At 35.1% G+C, this 20,131-nt stretch overlaps 2 protein-coding genes across 11 annotated transcripts in view; both read right to left on the reverse strand.

Moving 5' to 3' along the window:
* The window catches only part of LOC101705290 (ceramide transfer protein-like), an 82,978-nt gene that overhangs the window by 28,403 nt on the left and 34,444 nt on the right, over positions 1-20,131 (reverse strand). For 9 of the 10 annotated variants that reach the window (XM_087201208.1, XM_087201205.1, XM_087201209.1 and 6 more), the window contains one exon: positions 7,247-7,363. In XM_087201208.1, coding sequence (XP_087057334.1) covers positions 7,247-7,363 — 117 coding nt within the window. Of the gene's footprint in view, positions 1-6; positions 7,082-7,246; positions 7,364-20,131 lie in introns of those variants that run through there. The other variant, XM_087201213.1, reaches the window with a different exon arrangement.
* On the reverse strand, positions 7,370-18,218 carry LOC147821245 (coiled-coil domain-containing protein 50-like). Its single transcript, XM_087201217.1, has one exon. The coding sequence runs from the start codon at positions 17,951-17,953 to the stop codon at positions 17,501-17,503; it is 453 nt and encodes a 150-aa protein (XP_087057343.1). The 5' UTR covers positions 17,954-18,218; the 3' UTR covers positions 7,370-17,500.

Genomic DNA, 20,131 nt, shown 5'->3' on the forward strand with positions numbered 1-20,131 from the left:
CTAAATGTAAAGAGAGGAAAATTAGATTTTATCTTCTATCCTCTCTCATTATATGATACATATAGTAAGTGGATAAGCGGCTTTCAAGTACTCATGAAATTACCTGTGTCAAGTATACACTAAAAATTATAGTTTAAAAAGTTATATTTGCATTCTTAAACATTTGCCAATTAAACTACATTAAAATGCAAAGCTAAGTTTATATGGCAATAACTTACAAAGCAGACAAATGTAGGAAGGATCCACAGTGTTGGTTAAGAAATTTTTCTAATAATGTATTTAATTAAAATTGACATGGAACATACATCTTCATAGAATTTTCATATTGAAAAGCTTAATATTTAAGGGGTAATAAGTAAATTCTGCTATACAGCTACTTTAAAACACTTTCCTAAGTTTATATGAAATTTAAGATGAAAGAAAATCAAACTGTCAAGTAGAAACTGCTGCCCCTCTGAAAAAAAAAGCAGCAAAATCAAGCTGATTCAGAGATCAGCATGAGGGAGAGAATTCATTATGGCAAATATCAACATAATTTTTTGTAGTTGTTTTTGGTACTGTGAATGCAGGGCCTAATCAAGCACAGTGAACTATACCAGAACCCTAGCAACACAATTTTCAAAAGACCTTTAAATGAGTCTTGGAGTATCATTTAGATGGCTCAACAATGGGAATCTTTTGGTAAAAATTTTTTTCACATCTCATTTCAAGTAAAACGTATAAATTCTTTTCAAAAATCTTTTTCCACATAAATTCCTTACAAAGAAATTCCTAAAATTCCTCAGGCTAAGAATAATTTTTTCTTTTGAAGATATATATGATGTTTCACACAATAATTAGGTCTTCATGAAGAGTTAAGAACAAATCCATAAATAACATATTATGGAGCAAATGTCTTCACTCTACCGCTACAGAAAATCAACATCTGTAAAAATTACTATTTGGAATCTTCCTCCCAACTGTATATTTCTCTATAATTCCTCACATCTTGGAAGTGTCCACACTGTGGGGAAAGCCTGTGTGGCCCATGATCACCAAAATTTGAATATCAACTAAGATTACTCCCTTATGGAAATAAAGAAATGACACAGTTACTATAAACTCTATCAGAGCCAATAAACTTAACTTTTTCAAAGGATTCTTAAATTTCCTAGTGCCAGGAAAGCTTTCCTGCTAGTTTGCTTTTTTCTTTTTAGGGGGTGCGGGGTGTGTGTGGGTAGGGAAGTATATTTCATAGTAAGCAGCAAGTAGAAACTATGTTTACTCAGTATCACATGAACTCTAATCATAGAAGATTCCAGGAATGACTTAGGATTTTTAAAAATAATAGAATCAACAGATGGCTCATCACATTTCTTTGATCAACTAGTTATGCCAAAAAAAAAAAAGCTAACAGAGGCTCTTTGATGATATACAGGCATACCCTTACTAGAAAAATGTTTAATCCAAATAACAATCTTAACTGTACATTTATACATTTCAGTTTTTGGAGAATTATCACAAACAATATTTAATTTGAAACAGTATGTAGGATGAAGAGACATTTTTAAAAATCATCTTTAAAAAATTATTCATTTAATACCATCTCAATTTATAAGGAGAAATGCAGAATATAATGGATTCCACACAATTAAAGCCATGATACTATGTATTTCAAAATAAAATTACTGATCTGGTATACATATTCTTATTTCTGTATGTTAAATTAAAACATTTCTTCATGTGTTTTTTGGCCACTTGCACTACTACTTCTGAGAAGTGTCTATTCATTTCAATTGCCCATTTTTTGATTTGGGTATTTTATTATGTGGAATCTAATTTTTCTGAATTCTTTATATATTTTTGATGTTAGTCCTCTGAGGAATAGCTGGCAATTTTTTTTTTCCCATTCTGTAGGTCGTCCCTCCACTCCAATGGTTGTTTCCTTTGATATGATCCCATTTATCTTAGCTTGTTGAAGAGTTGTGTGCTACTATCTGTTAGTTTCTTCTTTGTAAGAATCTTTTTGGTCTATGTTTTGTACTGTGAGTAACTACTCCGAAGACAATACACAGTGCATTAACTATTGCTATTCTCTTATTATTTATGAAATCTTTTGTTTTTTCATAAAAAAATTGAAGCAATATTTGAACTGAAGAATGACCTTGGGAGTAACTTTCTTCTATAGCGGTTACTCTAATGTCAAACTAAATTATGCAATTTCTAACATACTAAGAAAATTTAAATCCCAGAATTGCCTCTTTTAAGACTTTTTTTCTTATAGTGAACATGTTACCCTAGAATGAGTCAATAGAAAGAGGAAAACAATGGCGCTGGATGGAGCATAGAACACTGTTGCATGTCTGCTGTAAGCATTCAGACGCCAAGTGTGAAAGTAAACCTTCAAATAGCAAAATTTCTTCCATAAAATCTGTTTTACAATAGTGTAAATTATTTCAGCTGCAAATTTTATGTGCCAAATGCTTTGATGATTCCTACAAAGAAGTTAATATCGCTAAGCTCAAAGGAGCCTATGGTTTGAACTAAACACATAAAAAATATATACAAAATATGAAGATACTGAATTCAAGAAGTTTTTAATTTAAGTCAACAAAATTTATTTCAATTAAATACATACTTGTAGGATGGCAGAAGTACTTGGCCAAAAGTCCTGGGTCTCAGGTTGGATAGACCTAAGGCTTCAATACTGACTCTTTCATTAATGAGCGTTTGACCTTAGACAAGTTACTCAAGCTCTCTGTGCCTTACTTACCTAATCTGAAAAAATAGGATGATAATGGCTAATCTCCTATGAATGTGTGAAGAAGTAAAATAAAGTATACTTTTAATCACTGTATCTGGCATGCATTAATCTTCAAAAGTGTTAACTATTATCATCATCATCACTATCATTAGCATTGAAGTCCTGTAAAACAGAAGTCCTGTTCTGCATGCATGCATGTGTGTGTGTCACAGACAGCATTCAAATGCAAGCATGCAGGAGAACACACATGAACATGATATGTATCAATACACAGAGTTTATTAATATGAACATAAGAGTCTCCTGGAAAAGGAGGAACAAAAATGTTCAACCTCTTCTTCTAGATGTTGAAAATTACTAATACCCCTCAGGGCAGTCAAACAAAAGTCCAATAGGATAAAAAAGGGGGGTGGGCAATGAAGACCTATCGATGTCAGAACTGCAAAAGACAGAAGATAGGTCTACTGTTGTAGGTGTCATGTCCAGCCATCCTAAGGGCAGGTAGTATACTGGAGAAGTAACTGCAAACAAAACTCTGAGCAGGAATTACGAGAGTCCAGGTCAACTATGAAGTCCAATTCTTGGTTTACCATAACTGGGATATTCTACTTGTTTGTTTGGGGGTGGGAATGATAACACATATTGCATAGTATCATTCTTTTTTTGTTGTTGTTAATTTACCAAGGTTACACAGTACATAGCAGATTCAAATCCATGATTGCAGACTCCAGAATCTAGTACTGAGACGCTAACCAACAAAATATACTGTTTTTGCAATCTATGAGCAGAAATGAGTTCATATTTATATTGCATACATATAATGGGAGAACTCAGATGATACACACTAACTCTAAGAAGTGAGCGTATGGGAACTGTTTTCAAACAATCATAGTTTATAATTGGTATTGTTAGAAAAAAGAACAAAAAATCAAATCTTAAAGTGCAATGAACTAATAATATAGACTCAGGCAAAGTACTTAATTTTAATTAATCTGTTTCAATTTCTGTAAAATAACACTTTCCTTACATTTCAGGATGATATAGAGAAAATAAAACATACGAAGTACTTAGTATAACAACTAGTACTTGGTGATCCGGAAAAAATAATAGATCCTGTCATCTTCATTAAGCCTTAAAAATTTAATATTAATTTTGAAGATCAAGGCAACAGTGCATACTTAAATAATAAAATTCCTAAATTTAAGATGCTTAATGGTAGTGAAAAATGAATCACAAAACACCTATCTTCCTGGTCTGTGGGGGAAAGGGTTGAAAACTTTGTTGATTATGTCTGCTGGTAGCATTTTAAATTTGCCCCTTCTATATCCTAGTTGAATAATGCAAACAATTTACTTTTAGAATTCACATTCAGCTTGATATTCACATCTACTTAGTTGGCATATGCCACATATTTTACTTTTGTATGTTAAATAATTATTAACAGTAAAACAGTAAATTCACTTTGTCTATGAACAAACTATCCATTCCCCACAAGTAATGTAATCATTATCTAATAGAAATATGCAGTAATAAAAAATAAAAACTGATACAAAACAAAAATAAATATGAAAGAAAAAGCTTCTAAAGTGTATTTTTTAAGTGAATTAAGTTTATAGGTACATTTTAGATATACATCATGATCACATTCATCAGAGAATTTGTACCTGTACATGATGTATTTTGGTTCATGTATCTGTAATAATGCAGGTGAATCTTTTTAAAAGAAATTTTAAAACAACAAAAAAAATGTGTTATTTCAGCTTATGTCTATTGCCCTGAGACTCAAATATTCTATCCACCAACTGTTTAACAATTGAAAAAAAATCAACAATATTAAAAAAAATATATGCTTCTTGTATTAATCTTTAACCAAAAGGGAAAATAGAAATGTGAACCTTGCAAAGGAATTCTGGAAGGGTTTTACTGAGGAAATTAAGCAAAACAAAATTTGTTCAATTAGCCTTAAATCTAAATGAACTAAGACTTTACAGGTCATCTCAGTTAAAAATATAGAAATTAGGGGCCAGGAATTTAGCTCAGTGGTTCTGGCACCTGCCTCGCAAGCAGAAGGACCCGAGTTCGATTCCCAGTACCAAAAAAAATAAAAATAGAAATTAGGGCTGGGGATTTAGCTCAGTGGTTCTGCTGCCTGCCTCGCAACCACAAGGTCCCAAGTTCAATCCCCAGTACCAAAAAAATATATATCTATCTATATATATCTATATATATATAAATTAGTTCTACTTATTAACATCTTATGAGACAGCTGGCCCTGGTTAAACACATGAAAACAGTCTTTTCTCCTTTTATTTATAAATAACTACTCTAACTCAATGGAGAACTCTCCTTCCAGAAACAATATGGTGTAATTTCATGAATTTAGTTGTGACTCCAAAGCTTTTGGTTTTCCCACTATGCCACAAATGGGAATATCTATCAGTCATTTTGGTAAGTACCTTCACATACAAGGGATAATCAAAATACATGATAAATGTTTAAATTTTTAGTATATGTGCTGCCGAAGCGAGCACAAATGTTTAAATTTTTAAAAATCATTACAGTAAAAGACACATTGCCATTAATCCCTTTCAGTTCACATACACTTGTTCCATTTTCCCTGTCACTCTCTGAAGCAGATGTACAAATCCTCTTTTATGAGTGAATGCTGCCACCAAGTACCATCCAATGAAAAGGCAATGTTCACAAAAACATCATAATGTATCCTCATTCACCTTATTTACTGGATCTGGCAGCATATGACTTCTAGCTCTTCTCCAAAGTCAAAATGACCACAAAAGGTAGAAGTTTTTAATTGATTTAGGACATCAAAGCAGTCAAGACAGTACAACTAAAGACATGAAAAAGATTTCCATAACTGGTTCAGAAAGTGGCAAGACTGATGGGATAAATGTGTTCAAAATGAGGGGGAGTATTTTAAGGCATTTTAATGGCAATGTGTCACCTTCTGTAATAAACTTTTAAAATCATTAACCATAGTTTTAAACTACATAACATATATTATCTTGTTTATTTCTTATTGTAACTTTGAACAGAAGTACCAACACTGACAACTGAGCAAATACACTAAGAGGTTAATTACCATGCCCTGGGTCACAAATGGTAGAGGCTGCAGTATTTGATTACAAGTTGGCCTGGCTTTAAAACACCGAGATTCTGGAATACTGGCTCACCTCTCTCCTAAATAATATACAAATGGTGCTTCAATTTCCCATTTTTAGACTCTTTTCTGAAGTATTAATACTAAGATAATTAAGACTGAGAAAATATTTTAAACCAACATAGAACTAAAACTAAAACAAAAAAATTCATTGGTCAGTTTTCTTTAGACTGGAGAACACTCAAAATCAATAAACTAAGAAAAAAAAAAAACTAAAAAATGATTGATATCGGGCCGGGGATTTAGCTCAGTGGTTTTGCTGCCTGCTGCGCAAGCGCAAGGACCTGAGTTCGATCTCTGCTACCAAAAAAAAAAAAAAATGATTGATATCTAAAGAATGTGCTGGAGGTGTGGCTCAGTCGTAGAGCACTTGTCTAGCATGCATAAGGCCTTAACCCCAACACCACCAAAAAAAAGGGCTTATGGTGTCCCAGATCAGACTGGTTGTTCTTGTTCTGTGGTGTGTATGTGCTTTGTGATTGTTTAAAATAATCAAAGCAGGTGCTTCTACTACAAGTTGGTGAAACTCACAAACAAGTATAGACAAGTACGTGAGCAGGCACAAAGTTCTCTTAAGTCACACTCAGTAATGGCCCAGTGATTTTGGAACTTCGCTGGCTTTTTATTTTATCATATCAGTGACTATGTTAATAAGGCAGATTTATTGGTATAATCTGTGTCATTAGTCTACTTACAGTTATGAACAGAAGAATTAGCTTCAAATCATAAAAACATGGCTTATACATTTGTATCAAGGAAGACTATGTTTAACACTACATAGCTTCATATTCACAAAGATTAAGTGATTTGAAAATTATGCACTAAAAACTTCCCAAAGTGATTATGGATGACTACAAACATTAAAAACGAAGCTTTCAAACATGAAAGCTTTACAATTCTGTTTTTTCCAATATCTACTTACCTAGATCATTAAAAAGGGTGTTTATGAAAACAAATTCTAACTATGAGCATCAAGGTAGGTCTTATAAAAAAGAGCATATACGTTTCAATTAACAATGAAAAATATTTATTACAACAAATATCTTACTGCAGCTTAAATGTTAGAAATAAAATTATTTCAAAAATTTACACCCAGGGCTGGAGATTTAGCTCAGTGGTTCCACTGCCTGCCTTGCAAGCGCAAGGACGCAAGTTCAATCCCTGGTACCAAAAAAAAAAAAAAAATTTACACCTGTACTGCTTTAGTCTTTAGCATCCAAATCATGTTCTTTTTTCAGTAACTACATTACATGTCAAGATTGCTTTAAAGTGGTTATTATTAGGACTTTTAGTCTTCCATGAACAGATAAACAGTAGACATCTTACCTTGTGCTGTTTGATGGCATCTATCCATTGTTGTCTATAATCTGGATCCTGAGCACGAAGATACCAAACACTATCATTTACACTAATATCAAATCGACATTCATCAAAATCATGAGGCTGTAGAGAAAAGACAGAAAATAAAAAGCAAAGCTAATTATATTCATAGAAGTGTTGTACCCTAGAGCAAAAATATGACCACACTTACTCTGTGATGCTGGAAGATTCTTGTTCTTCTTTAATTTTTCTACTCAACTTCTCTTAGGATATCTCAGATAACAAAGCATATGTCATAGTTACCAAATCCCATTTTCATTCACTACTCCTACAAACGAGTTGACAAACTATGAACATTTATTTCAAAAACACAGAGCTAATCTTTTTCATCAAATGTTTGTTTTGCTTCATTATACACATTTCCCACCTCCCCAAACATGTAATACCGTTTGACCTAAACTCTGGGTATTGCTTATTATGAATTAATTTTGTTTTTAAAAATTACATTAAAATATTACTTATCTTGATTACTAAGTTTTTTGGTCCTTCTATAAACTTTCTGACTAAGGTGAGTCCCTGACTGGTCGTACTCTATTCTTGGCACTGACAGGTACTTAACAGAAATACATTGATGAAAACTTGAATAGGTGGTAGATATGAGACATGACCCTAAGAGGGGGAAAAAAAGAGTAAAAACTTTTTTAAAAGCTACGACAATTGGCAAATCAAAGTTAGGCTGACAAAGAAAAAAGGAACAGTTAGAAGACACATCAGAAACAATAATGAAAGCAAACCATGCTACATGTGATGAATATGGTAAAGATCTGAGAAAAACAAAATGAAAGAAGCAATAAAATTATGTGCAATAAGGTACTGAATTAAGATGTGTTAAGTACATGCACCATCACAACCACTATGAAAATCAGGGTGGAAATACTTCAAAGAACTAGGACTAGAGGTCCCATTTGACTCAGCTATTCCCCTGCTGGGGATCTTCCCAAAAGAATTAAAAGAATCATACCACAGTGATATATGCGCACTCATGTTTACAGCAGCACAGTTTGTAATGGCTAAAGACTGGAAACAGCCCAAGTACCCATCAACTGGAAAGTGGATAAAGAAGATATGTTTTTTTTAATAAAATGGAGTACTACTCAGCCATAAAGAACAAGAAACTAGAGACATTTATAGCTAAATGGATACATATTGAGGCCATACTTTTAAGTGAAATAAATAGGACAGACATGGGCAAATACCAAATAGTTTCTCTGGTGTGAGAAACTGAAAGTGTAAATAAGGATTAAAATGAATAATTGATAATGTGAAATAGGTAGAAAAGGTCCAAAGGGGCAGGGGAAAGGAAAGAAAGGAAAGGAAGAAAAGGAAAAAATGGGAACAAAGTCTTTGTAGATAGGGAAGGGTGGAGTGGGTAGAGGACAAGAAATGGGGAAAAAATAAGCACCAAGATATATCATGTAAAGGTACAAGTACCCAATGATAAATGTAAATGTATTGTATACCTAAAATGTACCAATAAAAGTATCTAAGGAAAAAAAAAGTACATGCACCATCTCTCCATGATGAATGTAATCTTTATGCACTGCAAACATGTACTAACAAAAATTAAAATTTAAAAAAACGCATATATAGTATATTAACAAATACAGTGATACTGCTACTGAGTGCCATTTAAACAGAAACACAGGGTGTTCAATATCAGAAGTATGCCTTAGTAACAGTATATGACAAGTTTCAACTTGTTTGGTGCAGTTACTGGGCATGAGCTAGGGTGTGCCATAAATCCTGGATCACAAACAATGTATTTCATGGGAACTGCACAATCATGCTGCTTCAGATTCCAGGTTAAGAGTTTTTCAATATAAATCGCCCAGTTCTCTTCATTTGAAGAAAGCATCAAAGGAATGCTGAATGTTTTTCAACACTTATGGAATTGTGTGAGCTTAGTTTGCATCCAGAAACAGTACAGCAAACTCTAAATATTACTGAGGCTTATTATAGCATTTAAGAAACAGTGTGCACAGAAAACATTCTGAGATATGGGGCAATGGATTCTGACAACACTTCATGTCACACATCACTTCTGTTATGGCAATTTCTGTCAAATACGAACATTATAGTGTGTCCTTATCCATGGGATCTGGCATTGTGCAACTTCTGCAACTTCCCCAAAGTCAAAATGTCCATAAAAGGTAAATGTTTTGAATAAATGCAGGATACTGAGGCAGCCATGACATTGCAACAAAAGATGCTTGTGAAAGAGCTTCCAGAACTGCTTCAGAAAGTGGCAAGAATGACAGGATAAGTGTTTTCAAAGCGAGGGTGAGTATTTTGAAGGGGCGTTAATCACAATGTCTTTTACTGTGATACATTAAAAAAATTTAAACACACTATTTGTTTGATCATTATCTCATATACTACAGTGATCTTGTAAGATTATAATTGAGGTGAAAAATTCCTAAACCCTAGTGAGGTTGTAGTTGTCTAGTGCAAGGTATTACGTGTTTGGAGTGATGCTGGCATAAACAAACCTACAGTGCTGCTTGGTGTACAAAAGTATACTATTATGTACAGTACATGATTCTTGATAGTGATAAATGACAGTTACTGGCTTATGTAGTATACTTCTTAATGTTATTTTAGATAACTTCATCTACTTACGACTGCAAAGAAGTTCACTATAAAAAAAATTATACCATATTACACCAGCTCCAGCCTCACATCTTTTGTTTCAGTCTCTTGACTGCATCAAACAGGCCATACTGAATGGGTGACCTATACCACCGAGGTCTGTGTTAAGTACATCCTGGGATGTCACACAACAAATGTGACATTTTTCTCAGAATGTGTCCTATTAGTTGACATACAACTGTAATGAGTAGATAAAAAAGACAAATACTTTAATTCATGTTTTCAAAGAATGTAACAAATTTAACACTAAGACAAGCATGTCCAGAAAAAGTAGACATAGAAAGATCAAATCAAAAGACATTCTATAAAAGTAATAGATTTTAAAAATAAAGAAACGTAGGAGACTTTCTCACACTTTTTACATTATTCCAAACTTTTTATATTATGTTTCTCCCTACCCTAAGAAATTAAATAATGAGGAGTAAGATTTTTTTCTAGTAGATTTTTTGGAGTCACAAATGACTGATAGCTAAGATTTCACTCCCCTAAGAACAAAGTATCACTGTGACCAAGTTTTGCACGCCTCAAAAGAAAGTCATCTACAAAAAGGCAGGGCTCATACATGTCATGTTAGCATTCACTGTTTATAACCCCAAAAAAAAATCTGAAAAAGTGAAATGAGCATCTCGCACTTATATCTGCAACTTGCTAAAATAACCATATAGGAAGAACAAAAGAGGAAGAGATGTACAATAAAAAATACCGAAGTAACTCATAGAATGTACAAACGAACTTATTCCTGAGAAAGCTAAAAATTAAACACTGAAAAGGGAAAATAAAACAAAAAAAATTAAAATTAAAATTTGTACGCAATGTTGGTGAAGCAAAGGAACTGAAAATATCGGGTAGCCCTAAAAGTAAAGACATAGGTGGAGCAGAAAATAGGGAAAATGATGAGCCATTAAAAGATGCAACTAGACCCTGGAACCCTACATGCCCATCCCAAAAACTGGTGCAGTAACATTAGAGGTTCTACTCCCCATCCCCCTGGACAAATTTAAATCAGATATTCCTACACAACACAGGGTGGGAGTTCTTTGAACGGGGTAGAAAAGTAGAAAAAGGCTTCATATTAAAGACCTCCTTCTCTTTCTTGCATCCAGGAGGCTAGGACCCATACTTGCTCCTTGGATACCCTCTGTCTATAAGATTGATTCTTCTATGGAAAAATTAAGTGATCCTTGACCAAGTCAGATTTATTCCAGGGATGCAAGGATGGTTCAACAGTCATAAATCAATAAACGTAATACGCCATATTAACAGAGTCAAGGACAAAAACCATATGATCATCTCAATAGATGCAGAAAAGGCATTCGACAAAATCCAACACCCATTCATGATAAAAACCCTACAGAAAATTGGAATAGAAGGAATTTATCTCTTAACTTGATTAAGGCTATTTATGAAAAACTAACAACCAACATCATACTAAATGGTCAAAAACTGAAAACTTTCATGCTAAAATCAGGAACAAGACAAGGATGCCCACTATCACCACTCCTGTTCAATATTGTTCTGGAAACATTAGCCACAGCAATTAGAAAAGAGAAAGAAATAAAAAGAATAAAGACAGGAAAGGAAGACGTTAAACTGTCATTATTTGCTGACAATATGATATTTTACATAGAAGACTCAAAAAACTCTGGAAAAGACTTCTAGACTTAATTGACAGATTCAGTAGAGTAACTGGATATAAGGTCAACACTCAAAAAACAATAGGCTTTTTATATACAAATAATAGACTCACTGAGAGACAAATTAGGGAAACAATTCCTTTTACAATAGCATCCAAAAAAATGAAATATCTAGGAATCAATTTAACAAAGGAATCAAAAGACCTCTACACTGAAAAGTATAGCACTCTGAAAAAGGAGACTGAAGAGGATATAAGAAAATGGAAAGACATCCCTTGTTCCTGGATAGGAAGAACCAATATAGTGAAAATGGTCATACTTCCAAAACTATTAAATAGATTCAATGCAATGCCGATTGAAATTCCAACAATATACTTCACAGAACTAGAGAAAGCAATTCAAAAATTCATTTGGAAACAGAAGAGACCTAGAATAGCAAAAGAAATTTTAGGCAACAGAAATATGGCTGGGGGTATTACAATCCCCAACTTGAAACTATACTACAAAGCTACTATGATAAAAACAGCATGGTACTGGCAAAGAAACAGACCCAAGGACCAGTGGAATAGATTAGAAGATGCAGAAACAACTACAGATATGCTCAGCCACCTCATCTTTGGCAAGGGAGCCAACCATCCTCATTGGAGGAAAGATAGCCTATTTAATAAATTGTGTTGGAGGGCTGGGGATTTAGCTCAGTGGTTCCACCACCTGCCTCGCAAGCATAAGGACCTGAGTTTGATCCCCGGTATCCCCCCCCCCCGCCAAAAAAAAATAAATGGTGTTGGAAAAACTGGATTTCAACCTGCCAAAGATTAAAACTAGACCCATACCTATCAACATGCACTAAACTAACATCAAAGTGGATTAAAGATCTAAATATTCAGACAGAAACATTAAATTTGCTGGAAGATAAGTTAAGTAGAACTCTTGAAGACATTGGCATAGGAAAAGACTTTATGAACAAAACCTCAGTAGCACAGGAACTTGCACAAAGAATCAACAACTGGGATCTCCTCTTATTAAAAAGCTTCTGCACTGCAAGAGAAACCACCAACAGAGCTAAGAGACAACCTACAAAGTGGGAAAAAAATTTTCAACAACTGTACCTTAGACAAAGGACCACTATCTAGAATATATAAAGAACTTAAAAAAATCAGACCCCCCACATTCAAAGACCCAATTCAAAAATGGGCACCTGAGATGAACAGACATTTCTCAGACAAAGAAGTAACAGCAGCAAATAAATATATGAAAAAATGGTCAACATCACTGGTTATTCGAGAGATGCAGATGAAAACAACACTGTGATTCCACCTCACCCCAGAAAGAATGGCTGTTATAAAAAAATCATCCAATAACAAATGCTGGCGGGGGTGTGGGGAGAAAGGAACCCTTCTCCATTGTTGGTGGGAGTGCAGACTGGTGCAACCACTGTGGAAATCAGTATGGAGATACCTCAAAGAACTAGGACTAGAGGTCCCATTTGACCCAGCTAGTCCCCTGCTGGGTATCTTCCCAAAAGAATTAAAAGAATCATACCACAGTGATCTATGTGCACCCATGTTTATAGCGGCACAATTTGTAATAGCTAAAGCTTGGAAACAGCCCAATTGCCCATCAACTGGAAACTGGACAAAGATGTGGTTTTTTTATAAAATGTAGTAGTACTCAGTCATAAAGAATGAGAAACTAGAGACATTTATAGCTAAATGGATGCATATTGAGGCCAACCTCCTAAGTGAAATAAATAGGACACACGTGTACATACCGAATAGTTTCTCTAGTGTGAGAAACTGAGTGTAATTAGGATTAAAATGACTAAAACGAATAATCAATAATCTGAAATATGAAAAAAAGGTTCAAAGGGGTAGGGGTGGCAGGAAGGGAAGGGGAGAGATGAGTTACAGGTTCGAATTTGGAAAGAATCCATATATATAGATTGTGTCTAAAATTACAGGAAGAGATGTAGATAGAGACTAAGCTGGAGCTCATCAGTAGGTTGGGAAGGAAGAGTCACTGAGATCAAAGGAGAGAAGGGTATGTTTCCAGAAGAAGCGCATACAATTATGTACAGTACACAGTATTTGATAGTGTGATAAATGACTGTTACTGTTTTAGGTACTTACATAATATGCTGTGCTTTTCATCCCTTAGAGGATAATCCTACTTATATAAAAGTTTACTGTAAAACAGTGTGCTGCTATGTCAGTGGTAGCCTCATGTACTTCATGTTTAACTGTGTACTTTGATAATATCAAGGGGCCATCATAGATGACAGACGTATACCTTTTCATTTCTACTTAGAAGTTGGCACTCTGTGTGGTATTTTGCGATACACATGGATGAAATTGCCTAATAACATATTTCTCAGATTATATTTCTAACACATGTCATATGACTGTATTGAGAATTTAAAAAAAAAATCTGGCCTATGTGGAGTCTACTAGCTAACTAGAATTTTTTTTCCAGACCACTATTTGTTCAATATTAGTTTTGAAAATCTTTCTAAAACAACTCACATCCTCTGATGTCTTATTAATGCTTGAGATGTTTTTTTAAATTATATGGAAAAATGTTTAAGTATTTTTCAGTTTTGTTTCAGTTGAGTTCTAGTATATTTGAATATTATTAGTTTTTTTCCCCTTGAAATGTTTTTCTTTGAATAATTTTAATTTTTGTATATGTGTGTGTTTGATAATAAAGTTATACATTTTAATAAAATAAATTAAGTGATCCAAAAAGAAGGGCATGTAGTAAAGATATGAGTGTTTCATATGCAAGTACTTTATCAGTATGAATGTTTTAAACTGTTTACCTTTCAGAACTGTAAGACATGTTTCACCAGAACAATAGAATAACCAACAGGCAAAAGAGGGAACTGATATCTAGCAAAGAATGCAACAGAGGAGAAAAGCAAAGGAATTTCTCAGGAAGACAAGAAAAAACACGACTAGCAAAGTTAAGCAGAAATCACCCAAATCTAGGTTAGAACAGAAAGCTTCACAAAGGACTTTCCTAGTGATAGAAAAAGTAGAATGGAAAGATTATCCAGTGAATTATCTGCCAAACTGCCTACTTTCTTATTCTAAGTGTATTTTCTTTTACCTTACTGAACATAATCATAATATTTGCTTTAAAATCCTTGTCAGGTAATTCTAACATGTAGTTCAACTTGAGTTTGGTATTTTATAGCTCAGATTTTTTTCCCTTGAGACAACAGCAATTTCCTGGCTTATTCTTATATTGAGTTATTTTGGTTTGATCCTGGACATTTAGGCTGTGAATTCTGGATTCTGTTATACTGCTCTGAAAAACACTGTTTTTGTTTTCTTACTCTCAAACTGCCAAGTCTGTCAAGTGTTTTATAGGCAACAGCTAAGTCAGGTAAAGACTTGGCCAGATTTTTAAACAAGGAATTTGGGGTTCTCGTTCGCTGGCTCTCCCTTTTTTGAGGTTTTCACTGCATTTTCCAGGATTCTTGGTTGTACTCAGATTGAAGTGGTCAGGAAGATGACTGGCTCATCTATTGGAGATCTGACCCCTAGTTCTAACCAAGTTTCAAATATTGTAAGTGCCAAACACCTGTAATTATTTAATTATAGCATCATTTTTCAAAAAATACAAAGTATTTTTTTTTCCCAAGGCCCAAACTATTCATTTATATGACAACATGAAAGCATAATACAGTATGGGCCTAAGATTTAAACTGCATATGTTCCAAAAGCAGGAACAGAAACAAAATAAATGTTTCCACATTTATATAAAAATGACAAAGTAAAAAGCAGACAACCCAGTGAAGCGTGTCTGGCAGTTCATTAAAATACAGTTGTTAATATTCCCATCATCTCAAAGATAATATTTACATTATCTGAATGAAAAAGAATGAAAATATAACTGGGAGAATTAATTTCTATCTCCTGCTCACACATAAATAATTACTGATGCTCTAAAAAAAAGTGTGCTTTTCAAAAAATAAAATAAAATATTTAAAAATTCTCATCTTTTAAAAACCTAAAAAAAGTAACAAATTCTCAATACTGATGTTGAATTGGCTATCACAAGAGCAACACTACCTTTGGTCACTCACTAAGACAGCTGAGACACTAGTACTCTGGTTAAGTGTTAAGTGGTCTGACTTTTTTTGACTGAAGTATATCAAGTTGACATTTTACAATAATAAATACGATTGAATGAAGTACATGAAAAATAAAACTCAGAATTCTGAAAGGAAAAGTCACTGCATGAGAAAGAAAAATAAACATTTATAAAATAAAAATACAGCAAATGATGTTGCCCACTTGCCTAAATTGATATAAAATAAAGACAACTGTATGTTTTTAAAGTTACTATTAAAAAAAAATTTTAAATGAAGAAAATCACAGGGCAGATAAAGAAAAATATAGCATTACTCTAAGTCAACAGGCTTATAGATATTAAACTATCTGTAATTGACATAAGGCTGGACTTTCATTTGTCTCCTCTTCCTTAAATGAAGACTGTCATATTCATTTCATCGTAACTGTGCAAAGTGCTGCTATTTTTCCTTTCTTCCATTTTTCCAAAAGGTTTTCCTTAAGGTTTTGTTTTCACTTGCTCAGAATTTAACTCTCAGGTGTCTTTTACTCAAGTTTATAAAACTCAAGGAATTCTCAAAATGAGAGATCCAAATGCACCGTGAGACTCTGTTCTGAACAGATTCCTCAATACTGCCCATCTTTAAAGATAGTCTGGACAGATAAGGCAAAAAGAAGGCAGCTCCAGTGAGAGGGTGGAGAACTAACATCTTTTTCTCTAGTCACTTGTACATTTCTTTTCTAAACACTGTATTGAAATGCCAAAAATGTCAGATTTGTACAAGGAAAAAGAATAGCAAATAAAACTGAAGGAATATATAATATATATCTTGACTGCCAACTGCCATTTGTGTTAACTAAAGAGTATGGGCAAATAAACAATTCCATGAGTTAGCAGCTAGAAATGATTCTGAATTTCTTGAAGCAGGGCTAAGGGAACACAACACCCACTAACAAATGTACAGAATCAAATACTCAGATAAAGAACCACTTTATCTAATTCAACAAGAAGGTTGCCAACAAATACTTGAATGGGTTTTAAGAGGAAAACTTTTATCTATAGCTAGAGAAAGCGACAGCATCTTCACTTATACCATAGTCTCTTGGCTCTACATGTAAATACAAAATGAGATTAAAAGTTTTTCATTTTTAGTTAGAAGTTTTTCCAATGACTATTAATACATGGTCCGTTGACCGGGGGACTTGAGAAAGCCCGGCTGCAATCGCACAGTAAGTGTTAAAGAATGGTTGGTATCTAGGCCAATTTTCCTGAAGACTTACAAGGATGTGCAACCACTGCGGTCCACGTACTGAGAAAAACTATTTCAACTGTTCCAGATGTCTCTTTTTAAAATACTTATTGGTTGTAACTTTCTTTTCCTGAAAAGAATAAAAAACAAAGTTCCTGTCCTTCAAAATAACATACACCAGTGCACCAAAAGCACTATTTCTTATATTTTCACTGTGTTGTAGCCAAATGTTGTATTTTACTTTGATTACTCATCTCCATAGAATTTAACTGCTAACCAAACCTAGTTCCTAGATGCCCATACTCCACAGCTAACAAAACGGCACTCTGTAGAGCTCTTGGATATTATATTACAAGAAGTATTGCATCACAAGGTGGTCGATATTTGGAAGCTACGTTTTCTTATACTGCCCATGTGATCGGAATAGCCAGAACACTGAAATGAATTGAAATTATTTATAGTGAGAAAAACATTGGAAATTAAATCCCAGGAATGCAAACACAGGAGGAAACCAATGTGGAATGCACTCTGTATCATCCAGTAATATCTGCTACAATGAGTCCGTTTCAAGGCAGATAGATACCCAAGTTGTTACTGCTTGTAATGGAAACCTTTATGAGAGGACTCTGATTTTGAATAATGACGTGTAGAACTGTGCTGGTTTGTAAAGTGAGTGCCATCCAGATCCTCAGCTTCTGTCATGACAGGTGGTGGCGGCCGTCCCGGCCTGTCAGTCTTCCAACAGTGAGCCTCATCACTTTCTTGTGATTTGGAGTGTGCTGATTTAGCAGTTTTTGATTTCCACTCGGGGTCATCCTTTTTGTCTGAAGATGTCTTCTCCCGCTCTTTGCCTTTCTTGTAAGCTTTCTTTTCTTCAGCCATTAGAAGTCGAGCAATTTCCTCATCCTGGGCTACTTGGGCTGCTCTCATGTCCTCTTGGGTAGCCAAAATTTCTTCTTGCAGTTTTCTGGCAATTTCAGCATCATACCACTCCTGATCTCTGTGGGTCACTCGTGAGAGAGTGCACACTGCTTCTTTAGTCATCCTCGGTTTTGTTCCTCCATCTTCATAATAATAACAACTCTCTCCATAAACATTGGCTCCAGAGAATTCTGGAACATGTTTCTTTCGCTTTTTTTCTTCTTGCAACTCCCTTTCTTGTAAAAGGCGAGCTATGTCCTCATCCTTCTTCTCCTGAATACGCCGGCTCTCAGTCTCAATAGCCAGCTTCTCCTGAATTTCCTGAGCAATTTCACAGTCTTGTTGTTCCAGGTCTTTGTAGCGCTTTGTAGCGCTTCTGGAGCTGAGCCTGGGCTTTCAGATCTTCTTTCTGGAGCTGTTTAGCCACCTGGAGATCATGCTGGACCAAACGGTTCCAAATGATGCCAAATGATGCTCAATCTCTTGTTCCTGCAGATTGTGAGCCAGGGTGAGGTCCTCCAGAACAGCAAAGTCTCGGCATACTTCCTTCACCCCGGGCAGCTTGGACTGGTCGATGCTGACTGGGCGGCCCGGAGCGTGGAGGCACCGACGCCCGAAACTCTGACGGGCAAAGCACGCAGGCACGTGGGAGAGGACCGGCAAGGGGGGCTGACGGCCCGGGGCACCAGGCTGGTGGCCCAGCTGCCCCACCGCAACCACCTGCTCACTCCCCTCCCCGGCCCCAATCGATACCAAATACCAAAAAATACAAAGTATTAAAATTTCTACGCCTCATAAGACAGTTAAACGAATCCTATTAGATTCAAACAATATAAATCAATGCCTAAATTATAAAAAACAGAAACCAACTTTTGTTTACTTAAGAAAAGGAATTTATTTAGAAAGTATCAGGCAGTTCACATTGCTAAGAAAAATAAAGAACTGAAATAAGAAAGTGGAAAGGAGCCAAGGGAGACCAAGCAACAAAACCCTGCTGAGCTTGCACCACCGGTGCCAACTGCAGGGACTGAGCTGCTTCCACTTCGAAGCCTTGTAAGCCACTGCTGGCACTACTACTACTAGAAACTAGATGCTGCTGTGCTAGCACTGTTAGAAAAAGACAACTTCCTGTCTCTGTTTCTTTACATGGTTCTGCTCCAGAATCAAACAAAGCCTAGAGGGAAACGGGAAAGTAGGAATGAGAAGGAATAGCATAACAGCAGTCTAAATGACTAATTCATATATTCATATGCTAAGGGGAAATGACCATATAGAGATGGGAGATGGAAGAGGAAATTAAGTATTAGGCCTTTTTAGAGTGTATGTGGGAGACTTTCTACTCATACTAAGAAATTCCTCAAAAGCAAGGGAATTTTAATGGTAAGCCTGACATTTATTAACTTATTATTTCTCTTAATTTCCCCTTTCTATAGTGTTTAACGTTAGTGAGACTAAGATGCTACAAACTACCTTTCTACTTTGCTAGGTTCTGACAAAATGGGGCACTTTATGTAGATTAGAAGCCAGGAAGATAAAGAACTTGTGCTTTTCTGTTTGTACTGTTTTAATCAGCATCTGCACCACAAAACTCCTTAGCCTTGGTACTGGCAGTCAGTTCCACTCCCCAGTCTCTTTTAGAACTCTCTCAACTGGCTTCATCTAGCAGCCATGGAAGTACCAGCTGTTCAAGGGCTACTTCTTACATATGTGAGGTATAGCTTCTCCCTCCAGATTACTGGGATACTAGTACTAGTTACCCTAGGTGTAATCCTTCTAGATGTCTGAGACCCAGTTGCATAAGGTACTTCCTCTAAGCTTTTGAGATAAGAGCAACTGATGAACAGTGCACAGAGCCTCTTTCATTTGAGCCTCAGCTCCCCAGGAATCCTTTCTCTGACTTCCGGAAATACTAACAGTCCTTTCAGCTAAGAAATTTAAGCCTCATTCCAGGAGGGCCCTAGGGTACTGGTGCTAGTACCAGCAGGCAGCCTGTTTCCTTTAGTGAATGAGTTCCAATTCTGTGGGATTCCTCTAGAGACTAAGTTCTGATAACTCCAAATTTTCCCCTTTATTCCTCTATCCTAAGAAGAAGTTGATTCGTGTAGTTATTGCTTCTGCATTAACAATTTTTCTTTTACTCTTTCAGTCTTCACCATCTGTTTAATGATTTCCTACATAAGCACTTTCTGCTGAAATACCTAAAGTGGACTGCTGTCAAGTGGACCTTTTTTCCGGATACAAAAAAGCAGCCTCAAAATGCCAAATGCTCATTTCATAATAAAATGTTATATAAGCATTATA

The sequence above is a fragment of the Heterocephalus glaber genome, unplaced genomic scaffold (assembly GCF_053883595.1).
Source record: "Heterocephalus glaber isolate CG9 unplaced genomic scaffold, H.glaber_assembly_v1.0 deba00001757, whole genome shotgun sequence".
NCBI classification, from domain to species: Eukaryota; Metazoa; Chordata; class Mammalia; order Rodentia; family Bathyergidae; genus Heterocephalus; species Heterocephalus glaber.

Coding starts and splice junctions, on each gene's coding strand:
- LOC147821245 (XM_087201217.1), bottom strand. CDS start 17,953: ATGACTAAAGAAGCAGTGTGCACTCTCTCACGAGTGACCCACAGAGAT.